Source organism: Larus michahellis, chromosome 7 (assembly GCF_964199755.1).
Source record: "Larus michahellis chromosome 7, bLarMic1.1, whole genome shotgun sequence".
Classification (NCBI taxonomy): domain Eukaryota; kingdom Metazoa; phylum Chordata; class Aves; order Charadriiformes; family Laridae; genus Larus; species Larus michahellis.
The window spans coordinates 29,101,142-29,117,091 of NC_133902.1; the positions used below are offsets into that span (position 1 = coordinate 29,101,142).

Below are 15,950 nucleotides of genomic sequence, written 5' to 3' on the forward strand. Positions count from 1 at the left end.
AAGTTCATATGTATTTTCTCTTGAAATGTTTCTAAGTGTAGTCATCTTAGCCTGCTCTGTGTCAGATTTTTAGACGTGAATGTGATTTTAGGTTGATTTGGATGCCATGTAGTGCTTTGTCTGGGCGCTAATGCAATGGCATGGTGTTTGTGTGAGCCCCATCTCGCCTGCTGCACTCTACTGACTTTGGCTTCCTTTGTCCAGTCCCAGTTGCAGAGGGATGGAGATGGCGAGGGCATTGGGTAGTTACATAGGAGGAAGTGTCTGGGTCGAGATGCTGGAGGCTCTGAATTAGTCCTGTGTGTCCCCTACTGCGAACGACTTCATATAAGCCATGACCTCAGAGAAGCAAGTTGTTGGAAACCAGCCGTCATTCATTTTCTTACCTACTGGACTACTTGATCGGTGTGGATTTCTTACCCCGACTGATTTTCTTGCATTTTTTGATGAGGTTTTTTGAAAACATGCTTCAGTTTGATATTCTGATGCTCCTTACACTCTTGTTCCCCACCCACTAGAGGCTGACAAACTGGCAATAAACAGACGCATTTTTGCGTACACAAGTTATGTTCAGGTAGCTGTTGAGTTTCGTTTTTTCTTTCCAAATGGGACTAACAGAAGTTTTCTGGAGGAGATTTTAATTGCAGATGTGGAGCACAGCAGGATGTGTTCTGAAACAGCTGCTCAGCTCACCACAGGTGTGGTGAGGGCACGTTATTTATATTTTAAACGATCAGGGACTGACTTGCCTGCTTTTAGGTGATTTCAGTGGTTTCACGCTCATGGAGCTGTGTGCTGTCCACCTTTGGTGGTGTGGGCAGGTGTTGAGGGAGTGTTTTGCACCTTCACATGCGTTGGGAGCCACCACAGGAACTGGTCCAGTTGCTTCATAAGAGATTTTGTAAATGCTGTTGTACATGCGAGCTCTGGCTGCTCAGGTGTTTTTCTGTGGCCCACCACAAGCAAATCACGATTTTTCGAGTCAATAGAAGGACTGCAAATCTGAAGCTGGACCAGCCTTTACTTACTGAGGGTTTTTTAATGCCTCAGTTTCCATAGCAATGGAAATAAGCACTCCTCTCACTTGAGTGCCGGGTGTGTGCGTGCGTATGTGTCTTGCATAAGACTGGGAGGGCAAAGCCTACTTCTTTTCCTGGAAATAGGTTTGGAAGGGAGGAGTGTTGGATGCTGGCTCTGCAGGGCTGCTGCTGCAAACTAACGTATCTCAGGGAGGGAGACAGATACAGGGAGAGGGTGACTGTCACCAGTGCCTGCGCTGGCTGAGACCCCCCTGACAACGGGAGTCCCTCGATCTTTTCATCTGCACGCTTTTTATTAGGAGTTAGAACTTGCAGGAAATAAAATTCAGTCCTTGAAGGCAGGGGAACGTGATGTTAGTCATCGATATTAGTCATTAACAGTTTCTGCCTTATGGGCTATTCAGGCTATTTCCTGAAAAAGGAAATCTTTCATTAGCTAATTATTTTCCTCAGCAGTGCTGTAAGGGCATCAGCAAATAATACAGTTCCTGGCAAAGCTGCTGTGCTGTTTAGTGTCTGCCTGTGTGATCAGGGGAGAATGATGGGAAAATTTTAATGAAAGAAATTCTATCAGAGTTGAAAAATAGTAACGGCTTCAAAATGCTTTTCAGAGTTGACTCCTTAGCAATCAATTTTAATAAATCTTCTATGTGCAAATGAGGAATCACAATGTCATATATTGTCTGATATCTGGATTTTGACTGTTTTCTAGTGGTCTTTGACATTGTGCCAAATATGTTATGAAGGTGTGGTGCAGCAGAGCCACTGAAACACGTTCACTTCTAATAGGAGCGATGGAATAGGCTACAGAACTGAAAGGGGAAAGTGCAGTATCCCAGTGAGACTGCAGCTGAGAATTAGGTAGGTAGAGGTGACATGCTTGGTGAGTCAGAAGGAGCGAGGGCACAGTCCTGCTCCAGAAGAGTTCTGTAAGATAGGCAGTGCCCAGTTGTCACTGCCTTGCTTGCAGAACTCAAAGCTTACCTTTTTTTCAAAAGCACAAAAGGAGTATAAGACTTCATGCCACTCAACAGCAGTGAAAAGTCCTGGTCCTTCCAAGACAGCTTTGAAAGCATCGGTTAAGATAGCTGTTTAAGATAACAAATGGAATACAATAAATTGAGGTGCTTCCATTATTTCTTAGAGTCAGTGTTCTGTCAAAGATTGCAAATGGTAGTGGTTATCCCTGCTGATCTGCATTTTAGCCACTTACGTTGTTGCAGCTTCTGAAATCTCTTCTCTGAGTTCCTGTCTACTTTCTCATTAGTCTCATTATCATGATCATGTAAGTTCATATCGGCCTTTTGGTATGTTTGTTTTTTTTGAACGTGCACAGTGGTCTTTCTGTTCTCTGCCATTTCAGTTCTACCATTACAAACCAATCTTTGCCAGAGCTTTGTTCATGCATTTAATAATATTGAGAATTTTGTTTCTGTATTGCCTTAAAACTACACGATTGTAACATAGGAACTGAGTTGAGTTCACAATTTCTTCTCTAAGGAACATGTAGTGTAAAATAGTTGCATCTCTTGAGATATTTGGTTGCCTTTTTTGCAAGAGTGGTGTGATTCTCCATTCCCCATGATACCTTAGCATGGTGTTATATTTGTTCTGTGTGGGTGGAAAATAAAGCTGGTTGGCTGGTTGTTTCTCTGTGTGTGCACACAAAGATAGACATTTTAATTAGATGCACTTTTTCTCTTCCTGACATCTTTATGGCAGATACATAGGTTTTCATAAACTTTTCTTGCTAATATCCACTTACCTTTACAAGGTCCATTTTTCTCTGTAATGTTACTTTAACCCAGTTTTTCATTTTACTGCAAGTCTCTCTAATTAGGACATCTCTTCTCAGTTCAGGTTTCGGTAATTTAGCTTTACTGAACAGGTCTGTGAGTGGATAATCAATGGTCTTGCCTGAAACCTTGGTTTATGTAAGGAAAATATGCCTTTCTCAAATAAGTCATTATAAAGTCTATACCAATACATATATTTCTGTATGCAAAAGGGAGTTTCTATCAATCAGCTTGATGTTGGCAGAACAGTATCTGCTTGACATTTTTCCCAATAGAGTTATTTCAGTTACAAAACCATAAATCACATCAGAAATTAACTGTTACAGCTTTCTAGCAGACCAGGAATCTTGTACTAAAACCCATTAGAAATACTTTTAATGTGCAGTTTGAGTTATTTGTTTTTATTACTGGGTTAATTGTTTAAAGAAACACCTTTTGTGCTCAGGATGAGCTTTCAGTGGTTGTAAATGTCACGGTACATGCTTACCTGACAGTTGGAGTATGACACTGGCAAAGCATTCATTCTTACTGCGGAATTGTTGTGCCCATGAGGAATGCTGTAAAAGCAGCTGATGCTTACAGGGCGACATAGTTCCAGTTTCTGACAAGCTTGCTCTCTAGCATCATTATTCTGCAGTCTTTTGTTGGGGAGAGGAAATCTTTGAGTTTCCCAGTCAAAAAGGCATGACATGCATCCATTTTTCTCTTTTCCAGGATCTTTCCCAGAGAGTATCTTCTTCAGCAAATCCATCTTTATTCTCTCGCAGACCTTCAGCAGGTAAATTTCTTCAATTAATTCTACCTGTTATACATCAAGCTTCTTCTCATCTTCAATGCTAATTGTATATTCCCCCTTGTAGCTAATCGTAGCATAAATAGCTTTACTTCCAAGCCATCTCTGTGGTTGATAGTTTAATATAAAAATGGGTTAACAGGGGCATTGGTTAGGGATGAGGGAGAGAAAGCCTAGAACCTCAGTGTTGAAATGGGGATGGAAAGAGGCTGCAAAAGAAAACTGTAGTCTGCAAAGAGAACTTTGCTGTGAGAAATTTTTCATCTGATCAATGAAGGCTCATCTAAGACTCAGCCTACAGATGACAAGTAGTATTTATTTCTTTGCTTGAAAGAATCATTATTCAGGAATTTATGACTTTGTACAGTCCCTAGTGCAACATGCTTATTTACAAAGTCTGCTAGGCATTACCACAAGAGGGGAAAAAATACAAAAAAACCCCCATCACACCACAAAAAGCTTAGCAAGCCTGCTACACAAAGTTAAGCCATGCAGTGTTACTATGACAGATGTGACCGCACAATAGGTAATGTGCCAGCAAAATGTGTCTTTGCATTGATACTGATTGAACTAAGCAAGCACCTTGCAGTACATCTGCCTGAACAGCGGAATTTTATTATGTACCAGATTAAACAAGCAGAATTTGGCAAAAAGAGCCGAAAGGAGAGGATAGGGAATCTAAGGTGAATGTGCTGCAGTGCTCAGATGCACAATGGAGGAAGCAATGAGGTAAGATGTGCTGGCTGACCTGGGCACATCTGTGTTCACTCTCTAGTGCCATTGCCAGTGATACGTAGAAGACATTATTTTAAGCTTCTTCCAGCGATGTTGCCCATGTCTAGTGGTGCCTTTTCTGCGGGATGGTGGGTAGCGTAGTCAGTTCTGGATGTTCAGTTGACACATTTAAGTTGAGGTGGTTCAGATGCCCCTCAGAGCTGGAGACTACAGAACTGCAGGAAACATGGATTTTGTTGGCTGGTGAAGTCACAGGGTAGAAATGATTCCATAAAACAAAAAGGCCAGTCACCTGAGCTCTAAAACTGTTTCCGCATCCTTTCAGCATGTTCTGCTATCTCATCTTTAATAATCAAGCCATGAAAAAGCAAGCTACTTAACTCCAGAGCTGCAGTCTCCCTGGTGGGCCTGTCTATTAGCCCCCAGTGCTTTGTAAGCTGCTTAATCAGTTCCTAACATTGGTAGTAGATGTTTTAGAAGCAATCAGCAGCTTATCAAGCATCCTGTGGGAGGGAGGGGAGGGTAGAAGTCACAATTTATCCGTTGATTTAGCAGTTCCCTTTAGCATGTTTCTTTGTGTTTGTGTTTGCAAGACACCTTCTCTTCCCCTGCGGGCCTCATCCCCAAACTTATCATATTTAGAGGCAATGTAATTTGATTACCATTTCTGCTGGGGTGGGTTAAATTGCATTTACCTTTTAATCTAGCTATATCCTTGTTGTCAGCCTGGAGAGGGTTTTCCACATCTCAGAGACTCCCCAGGTTTGAAATCGGATTGCCTGTTTTTGTCAAAGTAGAACCAGAGTGGAAAGGGGAGGAGGGCCCCAATTGAGAAAATGAATCCAGCAGCCGGAGAAACACTTAACGCCTTTACAGTCCCTGCCTCCTCTCTGGTTTGCCCCTTACCACTGCTTTCTCACGATTGCTCGTCATTTTCTACTAACCTGCAATTTGGGTGGTTTTTTTTAATCCTAAAAGTTTCCTCTCCTTTTGATTCCTCTAATGCCTGTTTCCTTGTATCCGTGGGCTGCTTTTGCACTGTATCCTGCTGTCATGTAGATTGCGTATGTTTGGGGAATTAACTAAAAGGTTTATTAAAGATTAATGGAAAGATAAGGCATGGTGAGTGAATTAGAAAAGCAGAGAGGGGTAATCCGCAGATATAAGCAACCTTTACCCTGGTTAGTCCCAGCTCAATTCTGATTTGTTTCCTAGGCCAGTTCTCTCTAAAGATCCTAGAAAACATGGGTTGTTCCCTACCAAGCAGCTGACTTTCAAAAATGTGGTATGAGGGTCTGTTCTTAGGTGCAAAAAAGTTGAAATGCCTGTTTGCCAGTAGATGAAGCAGCACATAATACTATTCTAAAATGAAATCCAATTTAAATCTCTTTCCAAGCTTAACAGCTCAATGCCTAGATTTTATGGATGTGGCAGAGTACATACTTGAGCTATCTGATGGTCTGAGGATGGTTGCCACTTGGACAGGGCTCTACTGGGGAAGACCTAAATTGTGAGGTTAAAAGCAGAGTGGAAAAAATTGAAACAAAATATCATTAATTTTGGAAACTCACCAAATCCTAGTGAGTTATTGGTTTTGCTAGTACTTGTTAACAAATGCTCATAGTGCAGATGTGAGGAGGCCTGGCCTTTAACCAAAGAGGCAGCAAGTGATAGTCTTTATTTGTATGTGCATGTATATTTAAAATAAACACAAACGCACACATGTACCCCAGCAAGGTTTCAGTGCAGACCAGAGCCCCAGGGACTACACAAGGTTTACAGCAAGTCTATCTGTGGGCATTCCCGTGAGGTACATATTCTTAGAATCTTCTTGTCATTGTTGTCGTTGGAAGTGTTAGCAGATGAGATAACTAATTAGGTGCATTCAGATTTAAGGGGCAGAAACACAAAGTGTGACAGCTTGCCTATTCTGCCCCATTGGCTACACTTGCTTCCCTTTCCAACCCTCCCTGGCGTCATCTGCCCAAAGAGTAATCTGCCCTGCGTCACCCCTAACACCGCTGCGTCTCCGTTAGCCAGTTTATCCAGGGCTATTCCAATCAATTAAAGCTTTAAAGAGGCAGACCTCCAGTTGTTAGGAAGCAAGTATTCACTCCCGAAATTGCTGGTTTTGGCAGACATAGTACGCCAGAAAAATGGATTACTCTTATTTGTGTGCAGTATAGTCTCTGATGGTGCAGTCACAGTCCAGGATGGCTTCACCCTAAACCTACTGGAGGTGTGAACTCTGTTCTATGCTGACATTAGTCGTTTGGTGGACGTGTGGACACAGTTCATGCAAGCTGGAGTTAAAAACTATCCATTCATTTTGTGTGACTATGGCGCTGCTTTTGGTGAGGCTAACAGTTTTTACACTCTTAAAGATTGATTTGGACAGAAGCTGACTCAGACAAGACTCTTAGATTTCTTAGGAAAGGTAATTCTTGCTACTTACACTAGATTCTGTATTAACTGGAGCTTTTAAAGTAAAAGACTTGAAGTGGCTGTTGTGACGAGTTCAAAATTCAGGTCCTTAATCCACACAGAGTGTTAACTGATGTCTTGCCTATTTTTTATGATAAATAGCAAGATATACAAGTGTACAGAACTTACTGCAGTGATGGTCTTTACTGGAGAAACACTCTTAATCATGGCAATTACACTATCCCCAAAAGATATGGTAAAGTAAAAAGGATCCACATAACGGCAAAAATGTATAGACGTCAAGGATGGAAACTGTGAGACAGGAGATTTGAAAAGATGATGATTTGAAGACTTGTTTACACAGGAACACTTGGGGAAAAAAAACGAAGTGACAAAAAATGGGAATTTAAAACAATGAGTTGAATTACATTGAATCACTGTGTAAATACTGTTATTCAAAATATGAGTGGCTTTCATTTGGTTTATCTCCATTTACTTTGGAAGCAAAGTGAGCTAAATTGTATTAAGGCCAATTTTCATTCTGAATGTGTATGTCCATACAGGGATTTAATGTAGTATAATTTATCCATTTTAACATTGTAGATAAACTAATCCGTTAAAATTTAATTAAAACATCCATTTACTTCAGATCAACTTTCCTGACTATCTACCTGTAGATGAACCTATAAACAATGTGAAGAACAGTGGAGAGAAAGGATGAACAGGAGACCCCTCTTCTCACAATAATATAGCGCAGGTCATACAGTGAATATGAGATACGCATAAAAATCCTTAATAGAAATACTTCTTTGCAGAACACACAGCGAGGATGAGGAACTTAATGCCACAGTAATATTACTGAGGCCAGAAGTTTATCATCTTTGAGAGGATTAAGTATCCATAATGAGAATGTCCACAGTTACACTACGTAAAATAAAGAGATTATAAGGTTTCAGAATAGACATATTATTTACTGAGGGGATTAGGAAGATGTCTTCCCTATTGACAGACGGATCAATGATTTCGTCTTCCTCTGACGTATATAGTACTGATTACAGCGTGTGATAGGGTTTTGGACTAGGTGAACAGTTGGTCTAACAGAAGCATTCCCAATATGGAAATCTTAATGTTTCTATTCACAATTTTGTGCATATAAGGTTCTCTAGCAAAAATATGGGGAATAAAAATGAACTTCAACGAAACATAAGTTCCACCTAATTTGAGCCTAGTATATTTTTAGATCAGGATTAGGAAGCCTTAGAAGAACAAAGAAAATCTTAGGTCTTCTTTGCTTTTCCAGGCTTTTAACCCATGCGGTATTTTCATCACATCTCCTTTTCCAATGTCAAATTTGTGTCCTTCCTGTATTTTCCTTGACCGAGATGAAGGAGAATTTTGGGGATGCTCTTTCCAGCATTTTTGCATGTGCAAAACTTTAGGTTGATTTAGACAAGTTGTTTTATGAGTCCCAACAATAGCAAAGACTGCAAGGAGATGTGGACTCTTTTTGCTCTTGACTTGCCAGTTGTTTCGGAGGTAAAACTCCTTTTCAGATCACTCAGTCCTCATACAATAGTTGAGAAATGCTGGGCTTAGATTTGTAATGTACAGCCCGGCAACTTCCAAGCCCATCGGTGGTGGTGTCCTTGCCCAGCAGTTTCTTTTTATTCATACACAAGAAGCATGGGAAGTAGCATCTAAGCCACATGCCTGTGCTGGTGAAAGCCAGTAGTGTGCGTGTGGCTATATTGATTGACAGAAATGGGGTTTGGCTAACATACGTTGGGCTTTCTCTAGTTTTAGAGGTGTTACTGGAATAGGGGCATGAGAAATACCCCCCACCCCACCCCCTGCTCTTAACAGATACAGCTATACCTGTAAAAGCGTTAGTGCAAAACTCAGTTATATCAATGAGAGAGTCTTTTGCTGTCATTTGTTTCATTGAGTGATTCAGTATAAACTGTATCAGCTTAAACTTTATTTACCAGAGAGGTTTACCCATGTAGCTGTACCAGCAGATCCTTTTAAGTTTAGGCAAGCCCTTTTTTGTGCTTGAGGGGCAGGAGGTAGCAAATGAGGAGAAGAATTAGGTGTTTGGCAGGCCTGGCTATGCTGAGATTGCTAAGGTTTGTCTGTCGCAGTTATTTGCAGGAGTTCATGTGCTCAACAAGGGCAGCAAAATGCCAAGCACATCCGTGCTGTAGCTGCCACAGTTCAAAGTTCAGCACTGTAGTGAAAACTTTAATTTACATCCCCATCCTCCTAAGCAAGGGTTGACACAGCAAGTGTGACAGAGGTGCAAGTCCTGCAGCACGTTACTACCGGTATTCAACTGGCCACAGGTTGGAAGATGTTGCTCAGAGCAGAGCTGGTTTAAAACACTGGTGGGTTTTAACTTGCATGTCAGGTACAGCCTCTGTTCTTAAATATTTGGTAGGAGGTAGACAGAAACAGATGGTCGTGTGGGGAGGTGAGAGGTGTACACATTGTTAATTTGTACAGTGGTGCAGTTCTCATCCTGACGCACGAGAGGTCTGGACTCTCTTCCCAGCTCTGCTACCAGCTTTCTCTGACACCAGAACAAGTCATTTCTAATGGAACGAAGGTGAAATGAGTCCCACTTTACTAGGTGTATGTTTAAAATAGACATCCTAAGCACAATTAAGTTCAAAAGAGGGAAACCAGCACTTTGGAGGGGTAGTCCCTCTGACCTGTTTTAAATATGTTATGTGATTTAAATACATTAGGATTTTGAGGCACATAGATAATTCTGTACTTGAACTATGTAAACATGCAGCTTGGACCATAACGACATAATGCTAACAGCCATCTTTACGTCCTTCCTTTGCAACCTGTGCCTGTATGACTATGGTAACTGTATTAGCAGAAGAATATGAAAATAGTCCTAGGATGGGAAAAAATACACAATATACATTTCCATAAATATTAAAAGGTCTGCCAGCGTAACACCAATTAAACAGCTTGTATACTTTCCTGTGGCTATGACTCCTTTATCACTCATTTCTGTCACTCCCTGGAGTTTGCTAGCACTGAGTTGCCTTTCAGCAGAACAGGAAGCTTCAGGTTAGCTGATATTCCAGGTGTGTGTATAATTCCCCAAAGCGCTGACAGCTCTGCCTACAATTAGTGGTAATGGCAATGATCTTACTGGCATTTCCTTTTTACCGCAGCTCTGCTGGGGCAGGGAGTTGCTGTCATTCAGAATGGCTCGTGGTCAGGCGGAGAGCATGGCAGAACCGGCCAGGCTCGTGGGGGAAGATCTGGTCAGGAGCGTTTTGGCAAGTGGCAGCCAGGAAGACAAGTTAATCTGAGTTAGGTGTGTTAAAGTCTTGGAGGCAAAGCGTGGAGATACAGCAAGATTGTTAATAGGTATTTTTAATAGCACAACTGGTTTTTGCACTGCTTGAAACCAGAGTTTTCAACAGGGCTTATTAAATACATGTGGTGCTTTTCCATGTGAATATGTAATCTAGGCCACTTGGGGTAAGTGTGGCTTTTTAGAAAGAAACTCTGTTTAAAACAACCCAGCAGTGGTGCCAGTGGCTCGCAGGAGCTTCTGAGTTGAGATCTCCAGAGATATTTTAATTTTTTCAGCCCCTAGAAGAGGCAGTAGCAATATAAGCTACCACTTTTCTAGTGCTTTGTGATAACCAGGTTTCTTCCATTCTTTTTTTGCTGTGCAGAATGAAAGGCCCAGCACTGATCAGGGTTAGCGGTGTGAAAGATTGGGCTCTAACCTCATTGCTGTACTTCACATAAAATGTCTATTCAGGAGAGGCAGCTGGATGTATCTCAAGGAATAACATCCCAAGAAGCCAGATTTCCCAAGGAAACAAAAATACTGTCTCAGGGCTACCTGCTTGGATGAGAGAAGAAAATTTTTTATATAAAATTTTTTTAAATATACTTTGTGCTCACAGAGTTTTTTTTCAGAGTAGCCCTGTTTTCTTGGTATGTTGCTTTCTTGTTCTAAAATCCTTCAGAGGACTCCTACTTAAAATGCCCTGATCCAGTCCTGTGCAAGGCAGGAGAGTTTCTAATTTTGTGATATCACTCATGAAATAACATCTTACTCAGTGGGCATGTACAGTCAGTTAATATCTCTGCATGCAATTGCCTGCTTAATCTTAAAAAAAAAAAAGGCACATGTATACTCTCTGCCTGAATGCGTATTTGCTTGTGTGTGTATTTAGAGTCACATATGTTTTTGAACTAAGGAAAGTGTTTTCTATTCTCCACCAGCCAAATTCCTGGTACTCTTTCAACCTTGTTTGATTAAAACACCCTTTAACCTTTGCTTGAATACCTGTTTCTTAAAACAACCTATAATTCATCCCTGCAACAAGATTAGGAGAACTTGGGGTGTGACAAAATTGACATGTAGCTGCCTGGAAACCTTGGGGGAAGGAGAAGGAAAGACAGTTGAAACACAGTGGGCGCAAAGGCAGAGGCTGCAGGGCTGGAGTCTCGTTGCCGGGCTGGCTGGGGAGCTGGCAGGAGCGATTTCCAGGCATGTTGTTTATACTGAGGCAATTCCGTCTCTTTCTCACTTGTGTCAGCTTGCACGGGGACCTGCAGAAATTTCAGGCTTTTCTTCCCTTCCATGAGAGGAGTTGGGGAGGACTTGGAGGGACCTTGTCATCCTCTGTGCCTCCTGCTGTAAATTCACTTGGACTGTCACCGCTTTGTTCCTCTCCCCCAACCAATGTAAAACTCCCGTTTTCACCTTGCTCCCTGCCTCTATCTGCTTGTCACAGATTAGCAGCATTTGCTCTTGACCTTGTTTTGTTTTTCGTCCTCTTCCCAGGGCCTATTATAGCTAGTGGCTAATTTGTGGAATATAACTTTAATAACAAATTAAAGTGCAACATATCGAGTGATCTGGTTTGGAAGGACCATGAACAGCAAATGGCTCTGCCATCAGTGTGGACTGCCTGGTGCAAAGAAGTCAAAGGGAGCTCGTGATTTCTGTTTATTCAAATTCTCACTTGTTTCTCCTTTAGTTTGATTTATTTGGTAGTTGGTTTTGTGGTGGTTTTTTTTTTTTTGTTCTTTGCAGTGTTTACTGCCAGGTTTCCTTTCGGGATGTTCTCTGCCCGGTGTGGGTGATGAGTTAGCACGGCACAGCGTGTGGCTGCATGATGTCGCTTTGTCTGTGTCAAGGCCGGCGATGGCAAAATGGCGTCATGTGCGTCAGACTTGTGCTGGTGTCAGCAGTGGATGAACGGAGACCCTGGCCTCACTTATTCCCGTCCACCTGAACAGGCCCTTGGGACAGCCAGGGACCTGCAACGGGAAGAGGAGCGCGAGGATGGGGTGGTGTCACCCACCATAACTGTCAGGAGCAGGGGTTGTGGCCCATAGCATGGCTGTAGCAACAAAAGATGGGGCTCTCCTGAAGTTATTGCTGTGGGTTTTTTTTATTTGTTTTACAGCAATGCATGGTGACTGATTCTAATGTGTGTGCACACAAATATTAAGAAATCATTTTTCCCTTAAGTCACTTACAATTTAAATAAACAAGGCAGGCAATCTGAAAGAGATGACTGGGAGTCAAAATGGAGCAAGGAAAGCTGACCAGACCAGTATATTGCACAAAAGATGGGGCAGAGCCGAGATCTGATATCTGCCTCCCTGGGGCTTTTTTACCTCATGATCATCCTTCCTCCTTCCATTTCCCTTTCCTCTGAACTAAAGATTAATTGTGCATTGAAATCGTAACAAGAATTCGCAGTGTTAAGGATCTGGCAAACGGAAGGGAAAAAATCCTCAAGGAAATTAGCAGTCCGCGACCATTGTCTGTTCGCCAGATATAAATGACTAGGAACTTCCCAGCCAGGGAATGTGTTTTCCCTTTCTTTTCTCTGCAGCCTGCATTATCCTTAGCTAAGCATATTATGGCGTGCTTGTCTCCAAGTCTGTGTTTTCATCGCAGAAATCCCAACCCTGCGGAAACCTGGTGTGGGGCAGAGATTCTGTTTTACCCTCTGTGCTGTAATGCCCAATCTCCATGCTTAACAAATGCTCAAAATACGTGCCTGTTCTGCAGCTGGCAGAGATAAGGCAACCACTGTAGCTTTCCTGCACCCCAGTCTGCTCTTGCTTGCAACAGGGGTCACCTGTGACAGAGAAGAGAATGCGTTCAGAAAATGCTTTCTGAAACAGATTGAGCAATGTAGGGCTAGGAGGTAGAGTGTGGAACAAAGACTGCAGCAAAAGGCATCTGAGGCAAGCATCAGGAAAAACTTCCCAGCTGCTTTGAGCACTGGAGAGCTGTGGAATCTTCTGTGGTGAGAAGTTTTTAAGCAAGTCAGTCATCTGTCAGTTGGTTGTGCCGCAGGGTGAGGAATAACCTGGAGGTTTTAGAGGTGTTTTTTCTAGCCCTGTTTTCTTATTTCATTGGTAGTTCTTTCAAAAGCATATTTCTTGTCTGTCCTGGAAGTGAAGAAAGATTACTGGGTGTTTAGTCCTCCTCCACAAAGCTTCCACTGGTGGAATTTGGAGAGTAGTGGGCACAGTGATGAACTAACCAATCTGTTCAGAAGGAGATTCTATTTTCCCTTTAATTCAGTCCAGGAAGCACGTTCTCTGTGGTACCCTGAAGTCTAGGCAAAGCTGGAGTTTACCTCTGAGCTTGTTAGCAAAAGATATTTGATTCAGACTAGCTGTTTCTGTAGAGGTAGAAAGAAAACAACCAGGAGGAGGCAGAAACCTTGACTTTGGAGGATGGTGGAAAGCTGTGCATGATTGTTGACTGCTCCTTCAGATAGCTTCCTTCTGCCAGGCATGCTTGTGACACTAATCCCAATAATTAAAGGACTTTCTGTCCCTTCAATGTATATAATTGGGAATGGTGAATGAGCTTCATGTCTACCACCCCTTCTATTTTCTCGGTGCCTCTTGGCCTTTTCATGTCTCTTCTGCATTGCGTCAGTGCCTCCTGGCAAATTCTGTCTGTGTCTGTCTCTCAGATAGAGCCAAGTGTGTGTCTGGCCTTGAGAAATAATCATAAATTTTGTTCCGTCAGGAGGAGAGGCCGGGACAATCCAGTTGAGATTTGAACCTGTAGTTCAAGGTGTTTTAGGGATTTCATATCACTTAACCCGTCCCCTCCAGGCATCACTTGTGTCTGACATGTAAATCAGACTGGAGGAAGAAGTGGAACAGATCGCTCGGTGCTCCAGAAGAAGGTTATGAGGCAAGCCTGTGTCTTTAAAGAGAGTGCCTTCTAATAAATGTTATCTGCAGAGAAATACACCAGCCCCTACATAAGTAGTTAATGTTACTGCTTCAGTGTTGGCTTATAAAACAACTTTATCACCCCTATGACGATAATGATTAACAAGCTGATTTAAAGGGTGGGGTCACAAAACCATTTGGCAAATTCAGCTTGTCTCTCAGTGGCAGTGATAGTGTACCTGAGTTTTATAGTATTTTCACCGCTTTACCTAGGATATGAAACCCTTGTGGTGGGGCTTTTAAGCAGAGCAGTAGCAGCAGGTACTCCTCTATGAGGATAATAACCAGGGTTTTCTCCTGTGCTTCCCATACATGAGGAAATTATAGGTCCAGGTCTGAGAATTCGGGAGAGTGGGGGGCATTTCTGTCTCCCTTCTCAGTGTTTATTCACTGATCACTTAGCCACAGTGAAGTGACGGTGTTCCTAGACAGGCTGGTACATGATGCCTGTGGTCATTGGCTGTCCCTTATGTCAGACTGGCAGAATATATGTATGTGGGTAGATTTCTCTTCCTTCTCTTAGATTCTGGATAGTTTGTGTTAAAGTATCCTTTATCTGTGGATTCTCCATTAACTACTACTGATTTTGCTTTTATTATCATATGTTGGAAATTACTCAGACTAGAAAATTCAATCTAACAATTATTTTAATCCAGAAACCCTTGATGTGGTTTAACATACCATGACACTTTTCAGAATTTGGACTTTTTAACCTTGGCAGTTCCTCACATCGAGCAGAACAGTGCGTCTGAAAGCTCGGCAAGCTGTATCCCCTTTACTGCCTGTCTTGACAATCCTCATGTAGGTGATCAAAGGTATTTATCATCTCCATGCTATGTAAACATCTATTGCACTTTTAGAAGTTGGAAAAAATGCACAGACAGGGTAGGATATTTGATGACCCTCACTCCAGTTCACAATGTGGACTCCTGCAGGGATGGAGGTCTTACTCCTTACTTTTTACTTCTTAGCTAGCATTGCTGACAGGAGCCTTGCCCTCAAAACAAACACTCACTGCCCTGAGAAATGTCTGAAAACTGTACTAATTTTTCTCTCCTGTCCAGAAAGCTCATCATGCCTGATAGATTTCAGTGTTGATTTATGTCGCATGGTGCAAAGGTTGGGTATTTCTGTGGACCTGGTCTAATTCGTGGATGGAAGGCTATGGAGGCATTACTTGAAGCAATAGTGGATTACAGCTGACTCATTTTCCTTCTGTTTCCACACACGCCCCCTCTAGTTCCCCCTAAAAGCCCTTGTAATATTACCTCTTTGGGAGTGACACAGTCTGAGTTTGGAGAGGACTTCCATGCTTACCTTGTCTAATCAATATTTGATTGCTTTTCAGTGCATTTTAATTTTTCTATTATGTCTTTTCTAATTTGAAAACTCTCAGGGACTAGAACAAACTCTGATTTTGTATTAGGTTTTTTTCATACTTTTTTTTGGGTCGTGTTCTGTTTTCCAATCAGAAAGTTATTACAAGCCAGGAGTTTAGGTTACCGTATCTCTGGGTTAGAACTCTCAACAGGGAAGTTCTGCCACTGTTACCTTGGCCACTTTTCTAGTTTGGTTTTTAATATGAAAACATATATATTGCAACACTGTGCTCACTACATTGCGCTCCCGTGGGACTAGTTTGTGCAACCCTCCTTCATGCTGGTAAGTATGTTCTCATACAAGGAGTCTTTGTTGACTGAGAAGGGGAGGCAAAGTGACTTGGCTTCTCTCTGCTGCGTGTAATGGGCTGGAGGTTTGGACCCCCCGTACTGTGCTGCATGGGAGGAGGAAGTTTAGGCGCAAGCTGGGGAGTGGGGGCCTTCAGAGGTGGACTTCTACCAGCATAGTGCTTGGCCCGAAGAGCTTGGATGAGGTATGGGGTCAGGACAGAGCTGTATGAAG

The 15,950-nt window shown here is 42.2% G+C and overlaps 1 protein-coding gene across 1 annotated transcript in view; it reads left to right on the forward strand.

Annotated features, from left to right (window-relative positions):
• The window catches only part of PLEKHM3 (pleckstrin homology domain containing M3), an 86,852-nt gene that overhangs the window by 51,435 nt on the left and 19,467 nt on the right, over positions 1 to 15,950 (forward strand). The window contains exon 6 of the mRNA XM_074595252.1: positions 3,551 to 3,614. Within this exon, the coding sequence (XP_074451353.1) occupies positions 3,551 to 3,614 (64 nt within the window). The remainder of the gene's footprint in view (positions 1 to 3,550; positions 3,615 to 15,950) is intronic.